The sequence below is a fragment of the Theropithecus gelada genome, chromosome 15 (assembly GCF_003255815.1).
Source record: "Theropithecus gelada isolate Dixy chromosome 15, Tgel_1.0, whole genome shotgun sequence".
NCBI classification, from domain to species: Eukaryota; Metazoa; Chordata; class Mammalia; order Primates; family Cercopithecidae; genus Theropithecus; species Theropithecus gelada.
In genome coordinates this window covers 8,764,586-8,781,314 of record NC_037683.1, presented here as the reverse complement: position 1 = coordinate 8,781,314, position 16,729 = coordinate 8,764,586, and the positions used below count along the sequence as shown (strand labels likewise).

The 16,729-nt window shown below is 46.4% G+C and overlaps 1 protein-coding gene across 1 annotated transcript in view; it reads left to right on the top strand.

Moving 5' to 3' along the window:
* GPR107 (G protein-coupled receptor 107) overlaps positions 1-16,729 on the top strand; it is an 83,418-nt gene that overhangs the window by 42,276 nt on the left and 24,413 nt on the right. Inside the window, 7 exon segments of the mRNA XM_025360754.1 lie at positions 317-392; positions 1,448-1,521; positions 1,926-2,043; positions 5,336-5,466; positions 8,671-8,714; positions 11,028-11,059; positions 11,061-11,085. Of these exon segments, the coding sequence (XP_025216539.1) occupies positions 317-392; positions 1,448-1,521; positions 1,926-2,043; positions 5,336-5,466; positions 8,671-8,714; positions 11,028-11,059; positions 11,061-11,085 (500 nt within the window).

Below are 16,729 nucleotides of genomic sequence, written 5' to 3'. Positions count from 1 at the left end.
GTATAAAAAATACAAAACCAATTAGTTGGGCATGGTGGCATACACCTAAAGCCATCCTCCCACCTCAGCTTCCTGAGAGCTGCTTGATCGCTTGAGCCCGAGTTCAAGGCTGTAGTGAGCCGTGATGACACCACTGTCCTCTAGCCTGGGCGACAGAATAAGACCCTGTCTCAAAAAAAAAAAAAAAAAAAAAGTTTCATGTTTGTGGTTTGCACATATTTCCTGTCTCTTTGTAAATATAGCTGATGTCTGGAGCTTTGACTGTCCTTTGGGAGAATGGAATCGTCCTTTAATTCTTTTTTCTCTGTTTTTATAGGAATGATGTATTTAAAATCCACTGGCTGATGGCGGCCCTTCCTTTCACCAAGTCTCTTTCCTTGGTGTTCCACGCAGTATGTATTAGCATTTTGGGGATCATTCATGAAATTACGTATAATGCCTGTGTGAGCAGGCAAAAGACATTTGAAGAAAGGGGATAGATGGGTGGGAAACAGAGAATATGTTTCACATAAAGCCTCCTCTTGTCTGGGAGGGCCTGGCCATGCAGGTAAATGATTACCACCTCCCCTCATATTAGACTTCAGACATCTTCTGATGCTGCTTACAGACCTACGATTTGTCTAGAACACTTATTATTGTTTTCATTTCTTTGTTTTTTGTTTTGTTTTGTTTTTGCCATTTCTAGAGATGAGAGTGCCACCTGCTGACTTGTTTCCATGACTTTTTTTTTTTTTTTTGAGACGGGGTCTCACTCTGTCGCCCAGGCTGGAGTGCAGTGGCGCGATCTATGCTCACTCAAGCTCCGCCCGCCGGGTTCATGCCATTCTCCTGCCTCAGCCTCCCGAATAGCTGGGACTACAGGTGCCCGCCAGCACGCCCGGCTAATTTTTTTGTATTTTTAGTAGAGACCGGGTTTCACCGTGTTTGCCAGGATGGTCTCGATCTCCTGACCCCGTGATCTGCCCGCCTTGGTCTCCCAAAGTGCTGGGATTACAGGCGTGAGCCACCACGCCCGGCCTCCACGACGTTTTTATGTTTCCAAGTATTCCCTCATGTTCCTATGTGATTTGAAGTTCAATTCAGTATTAGCATATTTATCTGAGAGAAAATTGATGCTATAAAGCTGGAGGCATGAGAATTGAGCTTCAGCTTTGAGTATTTGGAACTTATACAAATTAAAATGAACTTGCCCAAGGGGGTAAGATCACAACTTCTCCTGTCTGTGGGCCTCCAAGTGCCCATGGAGCACACTTGCAAGGGTGACCGTCTCTAGACATGTACTCTTTGCTATACTTGAAAGTGCAAAAAGGCAATAATATATCCCGTGACAGCATCACAAAATGATAATGATTTGGATAATTTCCCATCTGGGTCCAAGTTAAAAGATTCTTTGTGGAGCCATGTAGATAATGAGTGATTCTGAAATGCAGTTGTTGTTTGATTTCAGATTGACTACCACTACATCTCCTCCCAGGGCTTCCCTATCGAAGGCTGGGCTGTTGTGTACTACATAACTCACCTGTAAGTATGCAGGTCCATGTGAAATACACCGTGAAATGACATACGAGACAAGTGGGAGTGGGCAACAACCTGCCCCGAGTTAACCAGCCCTGCCCTCTCATGGCAGCCTATCTGCTCTAGCTACACTAGAGGAGTGTAGCTGATGGGTGGCTGTCCAGACTTGGGAACTCGGGCTTAGTGGCATGCTCCTGCCTCCCTGTGGCCATTGGCTGTTCAGGCTGTGGGGTGCAGAGCTAACTTTGTGTGCCCTGAAGGAAGTGGTGCTCATGTATGATGTATTTCCTAAATTTGGCTGCCCGTCTTTTGTAATAAGCTTGTGAACTCATAGAATGAGCTATGCAATCTAACTGGCAGTGAGAGTCTAAAGAGACCTGCTGGTGTCTTTTCCTTGTTTTCTCTTCCAGTTTGAAAGGGGCGCTACTCTTCATCACCATTGCACTCATTGGCACTGGCTGGGCTTTCATTAAGCACATCCTTTCTGATAAAGACAAAAAGATCTTCATGATTGTCATCCCACTCCAGGTAATTTCTCTCTTGGCACTTAGCAGGGCTCAGCTCCAAGCCTGTATGGCAAGAGGGAGTCAGCTCACCCTGAAACCCCAGCTTCTGCTAGTGGAGGTTGAAGACTGGGATTCTCCTTCTGAATTCTGAATAGACTTCAGATCATTGCACTGGGAGATGCTTGGCCATCAGTCAGCCACTGGCCTTTGGGTGCCTAGATTTTGAGTAGAGAGCTGCTGACAGTGTAGGGAGACACACAGTAACACACAGGACTGTTTTCTCTTCTGCATCATTTGCTTCATAACTAAATGGTGCTGTTGGCGAGGAAGCTCAGAGATGTAGTGATTTTATTAATAAAGTATTTTAAAACCGTGAACTACACCAGTGAGTTTCCACAGGTAGAATATGGTAGTAGACTTGAGGGGCAAACATTTCCTAAATCCTTACCATGTTTGGGGCTGAGGGCTGAGGGCTGAGGCCAGCCTTACAAGGCTGTGAGTCTATTGGGGGAGGAGCCTTGTCTTACTGGAAGCAGAACTTGGATGTAAAGAACTTACAGTGAACAGAGGTTTTAGCAGGAATGCACAACTACCCTGCTATGCTTGACCAGACAGCATCTGCTTGACAGAGTTGTCCCCATCAGCTGTTCTCACATTTTAGAGAGCAAAGTAAATGTGGAAGGTTGGGGGTAGAAGGGGGACAACTCCTGAGGCTCCCAGCTCTGGCAGAGTTTGCAGCAAAGCTCCTCTCCGAGTTCTGACAGACCTCATCCACCCTCACGTTCAATAATAAGGAACGTGTGTTGACATCTGATGAATGGGACAGGCCAGTTGCTCTGGGTTTCCAAGGAGAGAGTAAGCACTCAAGTTGGAAGGATCAAGGAGGGCTTTCTTTGTGACAGAGATGGGGTTGGCCTGAGTGTTGAAAGAAAAGGATGTGACAGGGGCAGTGGCATAGCAGTAGATACACATGACCCTGCTGCCTGCTGAGCAAAACGTGCTGCGGGACTGTGCCAGTCTTTCAGCTGTCAAGCCACTAGGGCCACTTCTTTAGCCAGACTGAGTCCTACAGCCTGGTGAGGTCTTGGAGTTGTGAATGACAGAGCCTGGGTTGTCACCTGGCTGCGTGCTCCCCTTCCCTTTAGTAGATTCCCTCATCCCTCTAGAGTCTCCCCCCACCAGCCTGAACTGTGCTGTTGTGGGGCACAGCCTTCCAGGAAGCCGGTCCTGGGCTTCCCTGAAAGACAGACGCACACAGTCCCATGGAGTACCACTCTGAGAAAATAAGGACATTTAACAAATTAAGAAAGTTATGAGTATTTAGACAATGGAACTAGTCTGGGAGGGGCCTTGAATGTCAGCCTGAAAAATTAAAACTGCTTCCTTTTGGCCATGGGCAGTGACAGAAAGTTTCTAAGTAAGGAGTAGATGATGTCCATGCAAAATGGTGTTTCAAGAACACTCTCGGCACGTTGTTCAACATCGGGAACATTCTGTCTCTCATGTAGTGTGTACTGTCTCATTCATCTAAATTTTGAATTTAAGATGTGAAAGCCTTTGTTTTCTACTTTGTCTTTTTATTTTTAGACAGTGTCTCACTCTGTCGCCCGGGCTGGAGTGCAGTGGTGATCATGGCTCACTGCAGCCTTGAACTCCTGGGCTCAGGCAATCCTCCTGCTCCTGCCTCAGTCTCCCGAGTATCTGGGACCACAGGCGCGCACCATCACGCCTGACTAATTTTTGAATTTTTTTTTTTTTTAGTAGAGGCATGGTCTCACTGTTTAGCCCAGGCAGGTGTCAAACTCCTGGGCTCAAGCAATCCTTCTGCCTTGGCTCCTCAACGTTCTGGGATTACGGGTATGAGCCACCACACCCAGCCCTACTTTGTCTTTTCAGATAGAGCCACAGATGCTAATGTTTTGGATAGACAGGGCTTCCCGAGCAGCGTGGGACAGGGAAGAACCCAGAAGCTGGGTATCAGTGGAGAGGCGGAAATTTCAGATATTTTTTGCGTTAGTATTAAATGAAGTTTTAGGTAATTTGATTTCTAAGTCCTGTGTAGAAAGAAAAATTACACTGAGAGACTTGCTGAATAATAGCACTACAGATTTTACATGCAAAGTGTGGAGGATTACCTTTACAGCAAGTCAGGCAGAGTATTTGGGACCAGGGACTTCTCATGGGGTGTTCAGGTGGAATGATCATCTCTGCATCCATTCCCAGTGGTAATCTTCAAAAGGATGTATTATAAGTGGTAAATTTCCCTCATGCTCTGAGGCATCTCAGTTTAGCCAGCGGAAGGACTTTTTATAAAGACTTATGCTAAGAGCCTAATAATGGGCCTGAGTACATGAGGCAGAGCCTTACCTTTGGAGGGAGAAGCAGTGCGCAGACACTGGTGAACCTCAGTGGACGCACTCGCCATGTCCTGTGTGGGGAGGACCTGGACTTGGATGATCCCATGAGCAGCAGTGTGGCCACTCAGCTGTGGGGCTGGAATCAGCCATTCTCACCGCTCTAGTCTCTGAAAACACAGTTCCATTGTCTGGCACTTAGATGAGTTATTGTCACTGAGCACCAGGGCCTGAAAAGTGTGTGCATTGTGGCTAAATAGGGTGTTAAGTGCCACCTGTCCAGCAGTCCAGCACCTGAGTGACTCCACTGGGTTAGGGGTACCTGAAAAGCAAAGTGTCCCTGTTATCTACTGCTGCATAACAAATCACCCCGAAACCCAGCGACTTAAAACAACAGTAACCCTTCATTCTCTCTCTCAGTTTCTGTGGGTTAGGAATTCAAGAGTGGCTAGCTGGGTGGGTCTGACTGGGGTCTTGTGGTCATAGTCACACCGTGACTGGGAGCATCTTGAAGTCTCCACTCGCATCTGTCTTCTGGGCTGAGAAGCTTGCTCAGGTGGGGACTGGGACAGCTGGGGCTCCTGGGGGGGTCTTTCCGTCTCTGCATGGTCTGTACAGCAGGGTAGTTTCAGGGTAGCCAGACTTCTTACAAGAAGGCTTAGGGCTCCAAAGGTCCCAAGAGAGCTGGGTGGAAGCTTTACCTACCTTGGAAATCACACAGCAGCCTTCCATCTTACCGTATTAGAGCAATTACAGGCCTGTCCAGATACAGGGGGATGGCATGGAGACTCTCCTTGATAGCAGAATGGCAGAGTTCTGAAAAAGCATGTGGAACTGGAAAGAATGCTGTGGTCGCACATTGCGGGTCTAGAGGCCGAGGTGTACACCCCTCATTGGGGCTGCTAGCGTCGTAACAGTGCACCCATGCTTTGGGGCCTCAACAAATTCTCATGTCTGTAGGTCCTGGCAAATGTAGCCTACATCATCATAGAGTCCACCGAGGAGGGCACGACTGAATATGGCTTGTGGAAGGACTCTCTCTTTCTGGTCGACCTGTTGTGTTGTGGTGCCATCCTCTTCCCAGTGGTGTGGTGAGTAGCTCACAGGGAGGGAGGCCACATGAAAGCTTGGCTGTCAAGCCCGACAGCTGAACTGGCCATTCCCAAATTGATCTCAGTCACATGTGATGTGTGTTTAAAAGTACAGCTTTCTGAGTCCCAGACTGACCTGAATCAGCCTCCAGGGGCAGAACCCTGTGTCTTTTTCCAGTTACTCAGGGGATTCTGGTAGAGCTAATCCATCACCATGAGCTGGCTTTTAACAGAGTTCTAAGATGATAGAGAGGAATTGGGAAATGAGAACTTGGTAGTAACTTAAAGTAGCAGCCTGAATTTGTGGTGGTGATAGGGAGTTGGCGAAATCCCATAAACAGTCAGTTCTTGCCAACTTAGGTGGAAAATGAGGAAGTTCATTAACATAAAACTAGTGATAGTTCTCAGCACACAACCATTTTTGATATTTTCAGAATGGATTGCTCCATTCCTGGAAATGGCAGTGTTTAGATGCATAGATTGTGCTTTGGGTCTGTGTAAAGAAGTGTTAGTGTCAAGTCAGTGGTTGATGAGAAAATATCCTTATTAAATCACATGCAAAGTGGTAGAAATTCAGAAGGCTAGCAGCAATAAAACACTTCACCCTTGGTGATGTAATTCCATGGCTATTGGAATGCAATTCTTTTGAAATAAATTTTAAAGAAAATAGATTTACCCCTGCCTTCAATTAGAAGTGAAGTGCTTCTTTTTTTTTTTTTTTAACCTGAGATGGAGTTTCGCTCTTGTTGCCCAGGCTGGAGTGCAATGGCTCAATCTCGGTTCACTGCAACCTCTGCCTCCCAGGTTCAAATGATTCTCCTGCCTCAGCCTCCTGAGTAGCTGGGATTACAGGTGCGTGCCATATGCCTGGCTAATTTTTTTTTTGTATTTTTAGTAGAGACAGGGTTTCGCCATTTTGGCCAGGCTGGTCTCAAACTCCTGACCTCAGGTGATCTGCCCGCCTTGTCCTCCCAAAGTGCTGGGACTACAGGCGTGAGCCACCACATCTGTCTGAGGTGCTTCTTATTGCAATGCACCATCCAATAAATTAATATTTTTGAGGATCCAGGGGTTTGTCAGTTACTCTCATTATTTATAACATGGTGCCAGTGGAGAGTACTTCTCATTCCAGCCAGTTAGATTCACTCTTCACCCTAATTCCATCATACATCACACATGATCTAGTATCAGTTCACCAGACAGCTACCAGCATAGAAGAGAGTATGAATGATGCTCTTACCTCAGCCTCTTGGGTAGCTGGGACCACAGGCACACACTACCATACCCAGCCAATTTTTTGGAGACAGGGTTTTGCCATGTTGCCCAGGCTGGTCTCAAACTCCTGAGTTCAAGTGATCTTCCCACCCCAGCCTCCCAATGTGCTAGGATTACAGGCATGAGCCACCGCATCCGGTGGAGTATGAATGACTCTTCCTCCTCACTGCAGCCTACTGCCGTCCTGCACAGGAATGAGTCACTTGGGTATCTGTAACATAGGATGTCCAGCATTGTTTCCAGATCGAAAAGAGCGCCTCATTAGGGAACAGAGGTTCACGCCCTACTTTTTTTTTCTTTTTTTTTTTTTTGAGACAGAGTCTTGCTCTGTTGCCCAGGCTGGAGTGCAGTGGCGCGATTTTGGCTCACTGAAAGCTCCACCTCCTGGGTTCACGCCATTCTCCTGCCTCAGCCTCCTGAGTAGCTGGGACTGCAGGAGCCCGCCACCACGCCCGGCTAATTTTTGGTATTTTTTTTAGTAGAGACGGGGTTTCACTGTGTTAGCCAGGATGGTCTTGATCGCCTGACCTTGTGATCCGCCTGCCTACGCCTCCCAAAGTTCTGGGATTATAGGCGTGAGCCACTGCGCCCGGCCCACGCCCTACTTTTTACACATGCCACTATCAGAACGGTCAAATGTAAGGGACACCAACAAGCTGTCGAGGTGTAAGCAGCCATTTCCTGCCCCTTGTTAATTACGACGCTAATGAGCAGATTCCAAATGGCAAAATTCCTTAAGGTAAATATCCTAAAAATTACTGTAAAATGAAAAAAAGTAAGTACTGGAGAGGTGATTCAAGATTAGTAATATTTTTTAGGCCGGGCGGATCATGAGGTCAAGAGATCAAGACCATCCTGGCCAACATGGTGAAACCCCGTCTCAACTAAAAATACAAAAATTAGCTGGGGATGGTGGCGTGCGCCTGTAGTCCCAACTGCTCCGGAGACTGAGGCAGGAGAATCGCTTGAACCCAGGAGGCGGAGGTTGCAGTGAGCCAAGATCATGCCACTGCACCTCAGCCTGGCAACAGAGCAAGACTGTGTCTCAAAAATAAATAAATAAAATAAAAATAATAATAATAATACTTGTAAATATCCCGATTCAGCCAGCATTGCTTCAGGGCCAGCAGTGTACTGGTTAGCTTTCGTGTGGTGGTCCATTCAGTTCTCAAGCAGATAGCCCCTCTCACAGGTGCGCAAATTACGGAGGATTTAAAGAGTAATTGATTTGCTGACAAGAGTGAGTGACAGTGTCAGACCCCAGCTGCCTTCCCTCACACAGCCTGTCTGCCTGTGCCCTGCTTAACCCTCAGGGTAGTCTCTCCGTTGGTGGCTTTTCATGGTGCCTCCACCTCTCACCTGCGGCTTCTGTAATGATGTTAATGTTCCTCTGCCTGAACCGTAATGATGGTCGTTAGTTACCAGCACATCACAGCCCGAAACAGTGTCCCTGGAGGCTGGCATTTTCCAGCAATGTTAAAAATCTCCACTCAATGAGTTTGTATGGAGCTGTACGTTCACAGCTCTTAGACCTAGACTCTAGAAGTCAGCTGGTGACTTTCTTCTTGGGTTTATTCTCTCCTGGTGGCAGGTGAGTTCAGTGATGCTCCGTTGTCATGGGAGTGTTGGGTGGGGGGTGGTTGTGGGAGTGAGCGATTAACAGGAGCATTAAATGATGGAGTTTTGTTTTTTCCTCACCCTCTGGTCCCTGCTAGACTTACTGCCACAGATTTGGCCAGCAGAGGGCGACTTTACCTCAGGCGTGTTGATTAGCAACCATCCCCTATTTTAGGGAGAGTGCTCTAAAGTGATCTAGTCCAGCCTTTCAGCATATAATTGAGGAATTCAGTCTCAAGTTACTAGAGCTGCAAATAGAGAGGAGTGCAGATTTGCCAGCTAACTTTTTGTTCTCTAAATGTTTATTTTTAGGTCAATCAGACATTTACAAGAAGCATCAGCAACAGATGGAAAAGGCAAGTTCCCTCGTGCTCATTTTGTGTTGCTCAGCTTGCTCTGAACCCACGTGCTGGGGCACTGCAGAGGAGTGGAGGCAGCCTGTGGCCTCCAGATGCTGTCTTCCTGGGAGGCGAGCTAGGGGAGGCCTGGGGCCCACTTCGTGAGAGCAGCCAGGGGTGGTTTGGAGAAGGAGGTGTTGAGTCAGTTGTATAAGGAGGAGGTTGGGGGTGACTGCTGCTTATTAAGATGATTCATTTCATTTCCACTTGTGATTGTGATTTTCACCTTCTCAAAACTGAGTCAGGAAGAGAAAATCTTGTCTTGGAAGGGCCAGATAACACTTCACTGTGAGAACAGGAGGGATAATGGATTGGAGATCGCTATGTGTAAAGCAGCCCTGCCTGCTGATTTCACACACTTTCAAAATAGATGTGTCGGTATTCATTTAAAGCGAGACTCTGATGGCAGAAGGAACCTTGAAAACTACCTGATATTGAAATGGTTGTGCCCTTTATAGCCCTTTTACATCTCCTTGATGTTCCAGTTATGCCTCCTAAATCAGAAGAGAAGCTGCAAAGACAATGTTTTGTGTGGTTCTGGGCTTATTTGAATAATGTTCATGACCACAGACTGCCATGGCACAAGTGGGAATTTCAGACCACAGGGGTTTAAGGAGCACCGCTGTCTCTGAAAGCTCAGAACGGTCTCTGGATCCATGGTATCATACACTCAGTGTGGATATTAACATTCTTTAAGGCAGGTTATGAATAATAAATAAAACAGGTTTTTGTTATTAATAAAATTTTGTTGCTGACCCTATTTCTGATTATAAAGCCAATGTAGCTTCATTTTAGAAAATTTGGAAAATGCATAGTAGCTGTAAATCTTATTTCATCAACCTGGTATACAGCTAATAACACATTATTTATTTAAGTTGAATTAAACATGACTTTGAGGTTTCAAGCCAGGGTCAGCCCTAGGTTGTTATTTAGGGCACAGTATTCTGGAGGATCTTGCCAGTTTGGGCCTGGAACAGATAGTATGGCATTCCTGCTGTCCAGGCTCAAGTAACTTTTGCTCCTGGGAAGCCTGTGTGCAAGTCTCACCCAGGCTAGGAGCCTTGGTCAGTGCTCAGAGGCCAGCAAGGCCCACTCAGCTTCTACGACCTGCACCAGCCTTTGTTTTCTTTCTGGCCCTGGGAATAGCCCTTCTTTCATTTTTCTCATTTTTTTCCCTCAAAGATACCAGGTTCCCTTCTTTTACCTCTAGAGTGTCCTCTTGTGATAGGTTCTTTTCAGTGGGTTTAAGCAGGAGTCACAGAGCTTTTACTTCTAGCCTGTCTACATAGACTTTCTTGGAGCCCAGTAAAGCACCCTGCCATCAGTAGAAGAACCCAAGGTAGGAAGTACAAATCCACCTCTGGGAATAACTGGGGATATTCTTTTTTTTTTTTTTTTTTGAGATGGAATTTTGCTCTTGTTGCCCAGGCTGGAGTGCAATGGTGCGATCTCTGCTCACTGGAGCCTCTGCCTTCTGGGTTCAAGCAATTCTCCCTCCTCAACCTTCCAAGTAGCTGGGATTACAGGTGCCTGCTACCACACTAGGCTAATTTTTGTGTTTTTAGGACAGATGGGGTTTCACCACATTGGCCAGGCTGGTCTCGAACTCCTGACCTCAAGAGATCCACCTGCCTCGGCCTCCCAAAGTGCTGGGATTACAAGTGTGAACCACCACGCCCAGCCTGTTTGGAGATATTCTTGTCCTTATTTTTCTTTTATCCATGTTATATAAGAAGATAGTTTTATTGTATTTGTAACTTGGTGAACAGGTAGGCTTTTTCTTATTTTAATATATCGCGATGAGACCATTTAACTTTATTATCTTGTAAACTTCTGTATTTCTCATTGGTTCTTCCGGCTGTTTGGCTAAAAATGTGTAAAAATCCCAAGGGCAATGTTTTTTGTTGGCGAGGCTTACCTGTGTGTTTCTCCTTGCTCGATCCTGCCCCTTGATGAATTCCTCCCTTCTTCGCGTCCTCCCCGGCCCCTGCTTTGTCCTCCTGACTCACCTGCCTCTTCAATCCTCCATCTCGCTTTAGCAAGTGTGGGGTGGCTGTAGTGACTGCCGCTGGGACAATTTATTCCACCTGAGGTTGGTTGGTAGCTGAGGATCTTAGTAAGGTGCTCTGTCTGGAGTAGATGGCACAGCAGGTGAGGCAGCGCAGGGTCAGCGTTGTCCCCCAGCATCTGTAGTAAAGGGTAACTTCCTTTAACAGGAATGCTTTTGTCATGGCCTGAGCACACAAGGCAGTTTCTCATTTTTTCCACCAGGTGACAGCATGGGACCTCTTCAGCAGAGAGCGAAATCTAAGAGCAGGAAGTCGCATAGGTAAACCAGGGTTCACATTCCCCATTCTTAGGAAGACATCTGCTAAGGAAGCACCCATTTCTCATCAGCAAATATCACAAATCCTCTGAAAGAGGGACAGAGCAGATTAGAACGAGATTGTCATTTTGGTTCATGGTCTTTTCCCTGAATTGATTGAGGCTGTGAAGTGCTTTTGGGCATCACTCTGTACCCTGAAAAATGGTTATGCTTGTGACACTGCCAGAGCCAGAGCAGCCATGTTCCCAGCTGGAGCCTCCCCTGCAGAGAGGTCTCAGGAATGGCCTTCTGTGCTGGAGCCGACCTCGGGTGTGACTGCAGGGTGGCTATGTGCTATGGAGCTTGCGGGAAAGTGGGAGTGAGCACGCTGCTAGTCGCTGGTTCTGAGATCTGTGGCCCCATCGGCCTCTGTGCCCCCACGGTTCACTTCTCCTGAGATCTGGAGGCGACTGGGAGCACAAAGGCCATGGGCAGTAATGTCCCCTATTAGATTTGGAAGCTTTGCTGGGTAGAGCCTGACATTCTGTTTCCTGTTCTCAGGCTCATTATTCCAGTGACTCATTTCATGGCCTTGACAGTAACTTGAGCTTTTATTTTTTTTAATTTAAAGTTTTTGTAGAGATGAGGTTGTGTTGCCCACGCTGGTCTTGAACTCCTAACCTCAAGCCATCCTCCTACCTCATGGGGCCTCCCAAAATGCTGTCATTACAGGTGTGAGCCACTTCATCTGGCCACTTTGGGCTTAAGAATCTCATTTTTAGACCAGGCATGGTGGCTCATGCCTATAATCCTAGCACTTTGGGAGGCCGAGGCAGGAGGATTGCTTGAGGCCAGGAGTTTGAGACCAGCGTGGGTGACATAGCAACATCCCATCTCTACCAAAAACCATACAAAAAACTGTGGCAGACCAGCCTGGGCAACATGGCAAAACCCCACGTCTACAAAAAAATACAAAAATTAGCCGGACTTGATGGCACACACCTGTAGTCCCAGCTACTTGGGAGAGTGAGGTGAGAAGATCACTTGAGCCCAGGAGATCGAGGCTACAGTGAGCTGAGATTGTACCACTGCACTCCAGCTTGGGCAACAGAGCCAGACCCTATCTCTCTTCTTTTTTTTTTTTTTTTTTTTGAGACGGAGTCTTGCTGTGTCCCCCAGGCTGGAGTGCAGTGGCGCGATCTCGGCTCACTGCAAGCTCCACCTCCCGGATTCACGCCATTCTCCTGCCTCAGCCTCCTGAGTAGCTGGGACTACAGGCGCCCACTACCGCGCCCGGCTAATTTTTTGTATTTTTAGTAGAGACGGTGTTTCACCGTGGTCTCGATCTCCTGACCTTGTGATCCGCCCGCCTCGGCCTCCCAAAGTGTTAGGATTACAGGCGTGAGCCACCGCGCCCGGCCGACAGACCCTATCTCAAAGCAACAACAACAAAAGCCACTATGGCAAAGAATCTCATTTTTAGTTTAGATGCAGTCCAGGCCCAGTAATTGCAAGTGAGAGAAATGCTATTTGTAGTTTTTCTTCCTGCATTTGGGGTGAATATAGCTTTCAGAGAGTGTTTTTTTTTTTTTTGGCTTTTATTTCTTTGTCTTTGGATTCCTTTTGACCATACCTGAGGGAAATCTAAAGGAAAGCATTGAGGCCGAAGCTGCCCACTGTCCTTTAGCCATGTCTTTGTCTCTCCTGTCACATGCTGTGGCTTCTCTCAGGTCCTCGGTCACTGAAACTCACAGCTGCACTGCATCCTCCGAGGGGGAGCTTAATTGAGTCTCGCACAGACACACCTAGCGCTGGCTCCACTCTGTCTTGCCTGCCAAGATTTACTGGCTCTGACTGCCCTTGAGCCCACATCCCCATTGCCTTCTCTTTCTCCAGTGTCATTACCTTATAGGACTGGTGTCGAGATACACACTGTAAATTTAATTAACAGTCTCTGCTGCTGACCATCCTTTTTTTGGCCTTGTGTTTCGGAGGAAAAGTCAGAAGATATATTCTGAAGAGCCTTAACTTTCATGTGAGCTTCAGAAGTATTTAAATAATCCCGGTTGGCTGGCTGCAGAGTTGAGGGAGGAATGGCTTCGTTCCGAGGTGCCGCTGTGCTCTGAAAGGAGCCGCGGCCATGCGAGGCATTTGTTAGGGCAGCGGTTCTCGAGGGGGTCCTCAGGATCTAAACTATTTTCATAATCATACAGTATGAGTCTCTTGTACTGTTGACATTGCCTGATGGTGAAAAGCAATGATGGGTAAAATTGCCGGCACCCTCACGTGATTCCAGGCTGTGGCACCAGACTTTACTAGTAGCCACTGCATTCTTGACTGTCACCTACTCACAGGGGGCGAAAAAGGCTCATATCACTTAAGAATGGTCTTGAAATAATAAAACTGTTCACGTGATTAAATCTCAACCCTTGCCTTTTAATGTTCTGTGAGACAGCATGGGAGGGGTGCACACAGCACTGCTGCTGGGCCTGAAGTGTGATGGGTGTGGCCTTGAGGGAAAGTACATGTGCACTTGTTTGAATTGCAAGCTGAACTAGCTGCTTTTATTTTTTGTTGTTGTTGTTTTTTATTTATTTATTTGAGACAGGGTCTTGCACTGTTGCCCAGGCTGGAGTCCAGTGGTATAATCTTGGCTCACTGCAGCCGCAGTCTCAGCCTCCTGGGCTCAGCTGATCTTCTCACCTTACCCCTCACAGTAGCTGGGACTACAGGCGTGTGCTGCCATGCCCGGCTAATTTTTGTATTTTTTGTAGAGATAGGATTTTGTCATATTGCCCAGGCTGGTCTCAAACTCCTGAGCTCAAGTGATCCATCCGCCTAGGCCTCCCAGAGTACTGGGATTACAGGCATGAGCCACTGTGCCTGGCCAAGCTGCTTTTATCTGGAAGAATGACTGTTATGGTGACACAGACTTGGGTTTTTGGTGGACATTCTCTTGAAAATGAACAAAGTGAACATATTACTTCAACAAAAATAACTAACAGTATTTGTTGCTAGTGATAAAGGAAAACTTGTATTTATCCCTGTAAGCCTGACAGTTTTCTAACTGACAGTTTCCCAGTTCTTTTTTTTTTTTTTTTTTTTTTTTTCCTTGAGTCAGGCTGGAGTGCAGTGGCACAATCTCAGCTCACTGCAGCCTTGACCTCCTGGGCTCAAGTGAGCCTCCCACTGCAGCCTCCTGAGTAGGTAGGACTTCAGGTCTTTGCCACCATGCCCGGCTAATTCTTGTATTTTTTGTAGAGATAGGGTCTCACTTTGTTGCCCAAGCTGGTCTCAAACTCTGACCTCAAGTGATCCGCTCACCTTGGCCTCCCAAAATGCTGGGATTATAGATGTGAGCCACCACGCCCGGCCAGTTTCCCAGTTCTTATAAGACTTCTGATGTAAGCAGAGGTGATACTAACAATGTGATTTTTTAGGAATTCTGTAATAAAATGTTTCTGTATCTGGGAGATCTACATAACACACTGAAACAGTGTCTTCCACCTGGCCAGTGCAGGATGTTCCAGTCATGCACTGGGGTAAAAGCTCTCCTGAAACTGCAAGATGGACCAGGGGAGTTTTTTGGTTTTTTTTTTTTTTTTTTTTTTTTTGAGACGGAGTCTCGCTCTGTCACCCAGGCTGGAGTGCAGTGGCTGGATCTCAGCTCACTGCAAGCTCCGCCTCCCGGGTTCACGCCATTCTCCTGCCTTAGCCTCCTGCGTAGCTGGGACTACAGGCACCCGCCACCTCGCCCGGCTAGTTTTTTGTATTTTTTAGTAGAGACGGGGTTTCACTGTGTTAGCCAGGATGGTCTCGATCTCTTGACCTCGTGATCCGCCCGTCTCAGCCTCCCAAATTGCTGGGATTACAGGCTTGAGCCACTGCGCCTGGCCCAGAGGAGTTTATTAATGTGAGAGTGTGGAACGTTCATTGATACATTTCAGATTCCCCACCTCCCTCATCTTTAGAAGCAACCTCTTGTCAGGCTTTAATGTAGAATCACAGACTATTCACAGTAATCTGAAAAGGCCTATATCTATCTGTATGGGGCCAGATTTTCTTCATATATTTTAACCGAATACTCCCTCACAGCAAGTTGAATGCTGATTGAATCAAATATGAGGGCCCAGCTGCATCTTATTAAGCTAGACATTAAAGAGAACTACAAAAATAATTCCACTCTTCTCATTCTTCTTCTTCTTTTTTTTTTTTTTTAGAAAAGAGGTTTTTTATTTTGGGGCCAGGCAAAGTAGCTTATGCCTGTAATCCCAGCACTTTGGGAGGAGGAGGCAAACGGATCAGTTGAGGTCAGGAGTTCGAGACTAGCCTGGCCAACATGGTAAAACCCTGTCTCTACTAAAAATACAAAAATTAGCTGGGCATGGTAGCACACACCTGTAGTCCCAGCTACCCAGGAAGCTGAGGCAGAAGGATTGCTTGAACCTGGGAGGTGGAGGTTGCAGTGAATTGATATCGTGCCACTGCACTCCAGCCTGAGCCACAGAATAGGACTCTGTCTCAAATATATATATATATATATATATATGTGTTAATTTTAGAGACAGGGTCCTGTGTCATGCAGGCTGGAGTGCAGTGGTGTGATCATAGTTCATTGTAACCTCGAACTCCTAGGCTCATGTGGTCTTCTCATCTTAGCCTTCCATGTAGCTGGAACTACAGGCATGCACTACCATGCCTCACTAATTAAAAACATTTTTTTTGCGGAGATGGAGTCTCACCATATTGCCCAGGCTGATCTTGAACTCCTGGCCTCTAGCTGTCCTCCTGCCTCAGTCTCCCAAAGGGCTGGGATTACAGGTGTGAGCCACTGGACCCATCCTGTTTTACTTTCTGATCCATATTTGTAGATGTAATCATATTAACAAAAATCTTGGGGTCTTAGGGAATTTTTAAAAGTGTGAAAAGGTCTTCAGACCAAAAGATGGAGAACTGTTGTGTTAGAGATGAGGCTTGTTGAGTCTCTCATGGACATGGGGATGTGAAGTTGAGTGAAGGTCTGTCTGGTTCTTCTCTTTGCCTATTGAGCTTATTCCAGACTTAGTTGGCCAGATGCTTATGGTTATTTAAGATGTCTGTTAGCCCAGGGCAGCTTATGCCAAAGAACTCTGTTGTATTTGGGTATGTTCATATAAACAGACCTAACAAGAAACCTACTAGGGAAGACAAGAAGAGAAATAATCACTGCGTGTATCATGGCTGCAACTCATCTTTATATATTTAATTCTTATTTTTCATCCTTGCTTTCCTTTTCCTATTGGTGGTTTTTATCCCTTTGGGGAATAATAGACCTATTTGAGAATCTAGTGAGAGATACAGACTTTCCCATGTCTATATAAAATTTTCCATGTAATATCATGAGATTCATGGACCCCAGATTTAATAACCTCTTCTTTAGATTAATTTAAATCATCTTATTACCCTTCTGCAGTGATTTGGATAGGAACACACCAGCCTTATTATGATGTGAGACTTACCCGGAAGGACTCATTCCCAGGAGAGACCCTCTCCCCTTTTTCTGCTTTTTTTTTTTCTTGCTTTCTCTTTTCTATCACTTCCACTGGAATGAACCTCAAAGAGCAGTTCTGCTCTGTTCTTTTTTGTTTTCTTTAAAAAAAAAAAAAAAAAATAGGCCAGGCATGGTGGC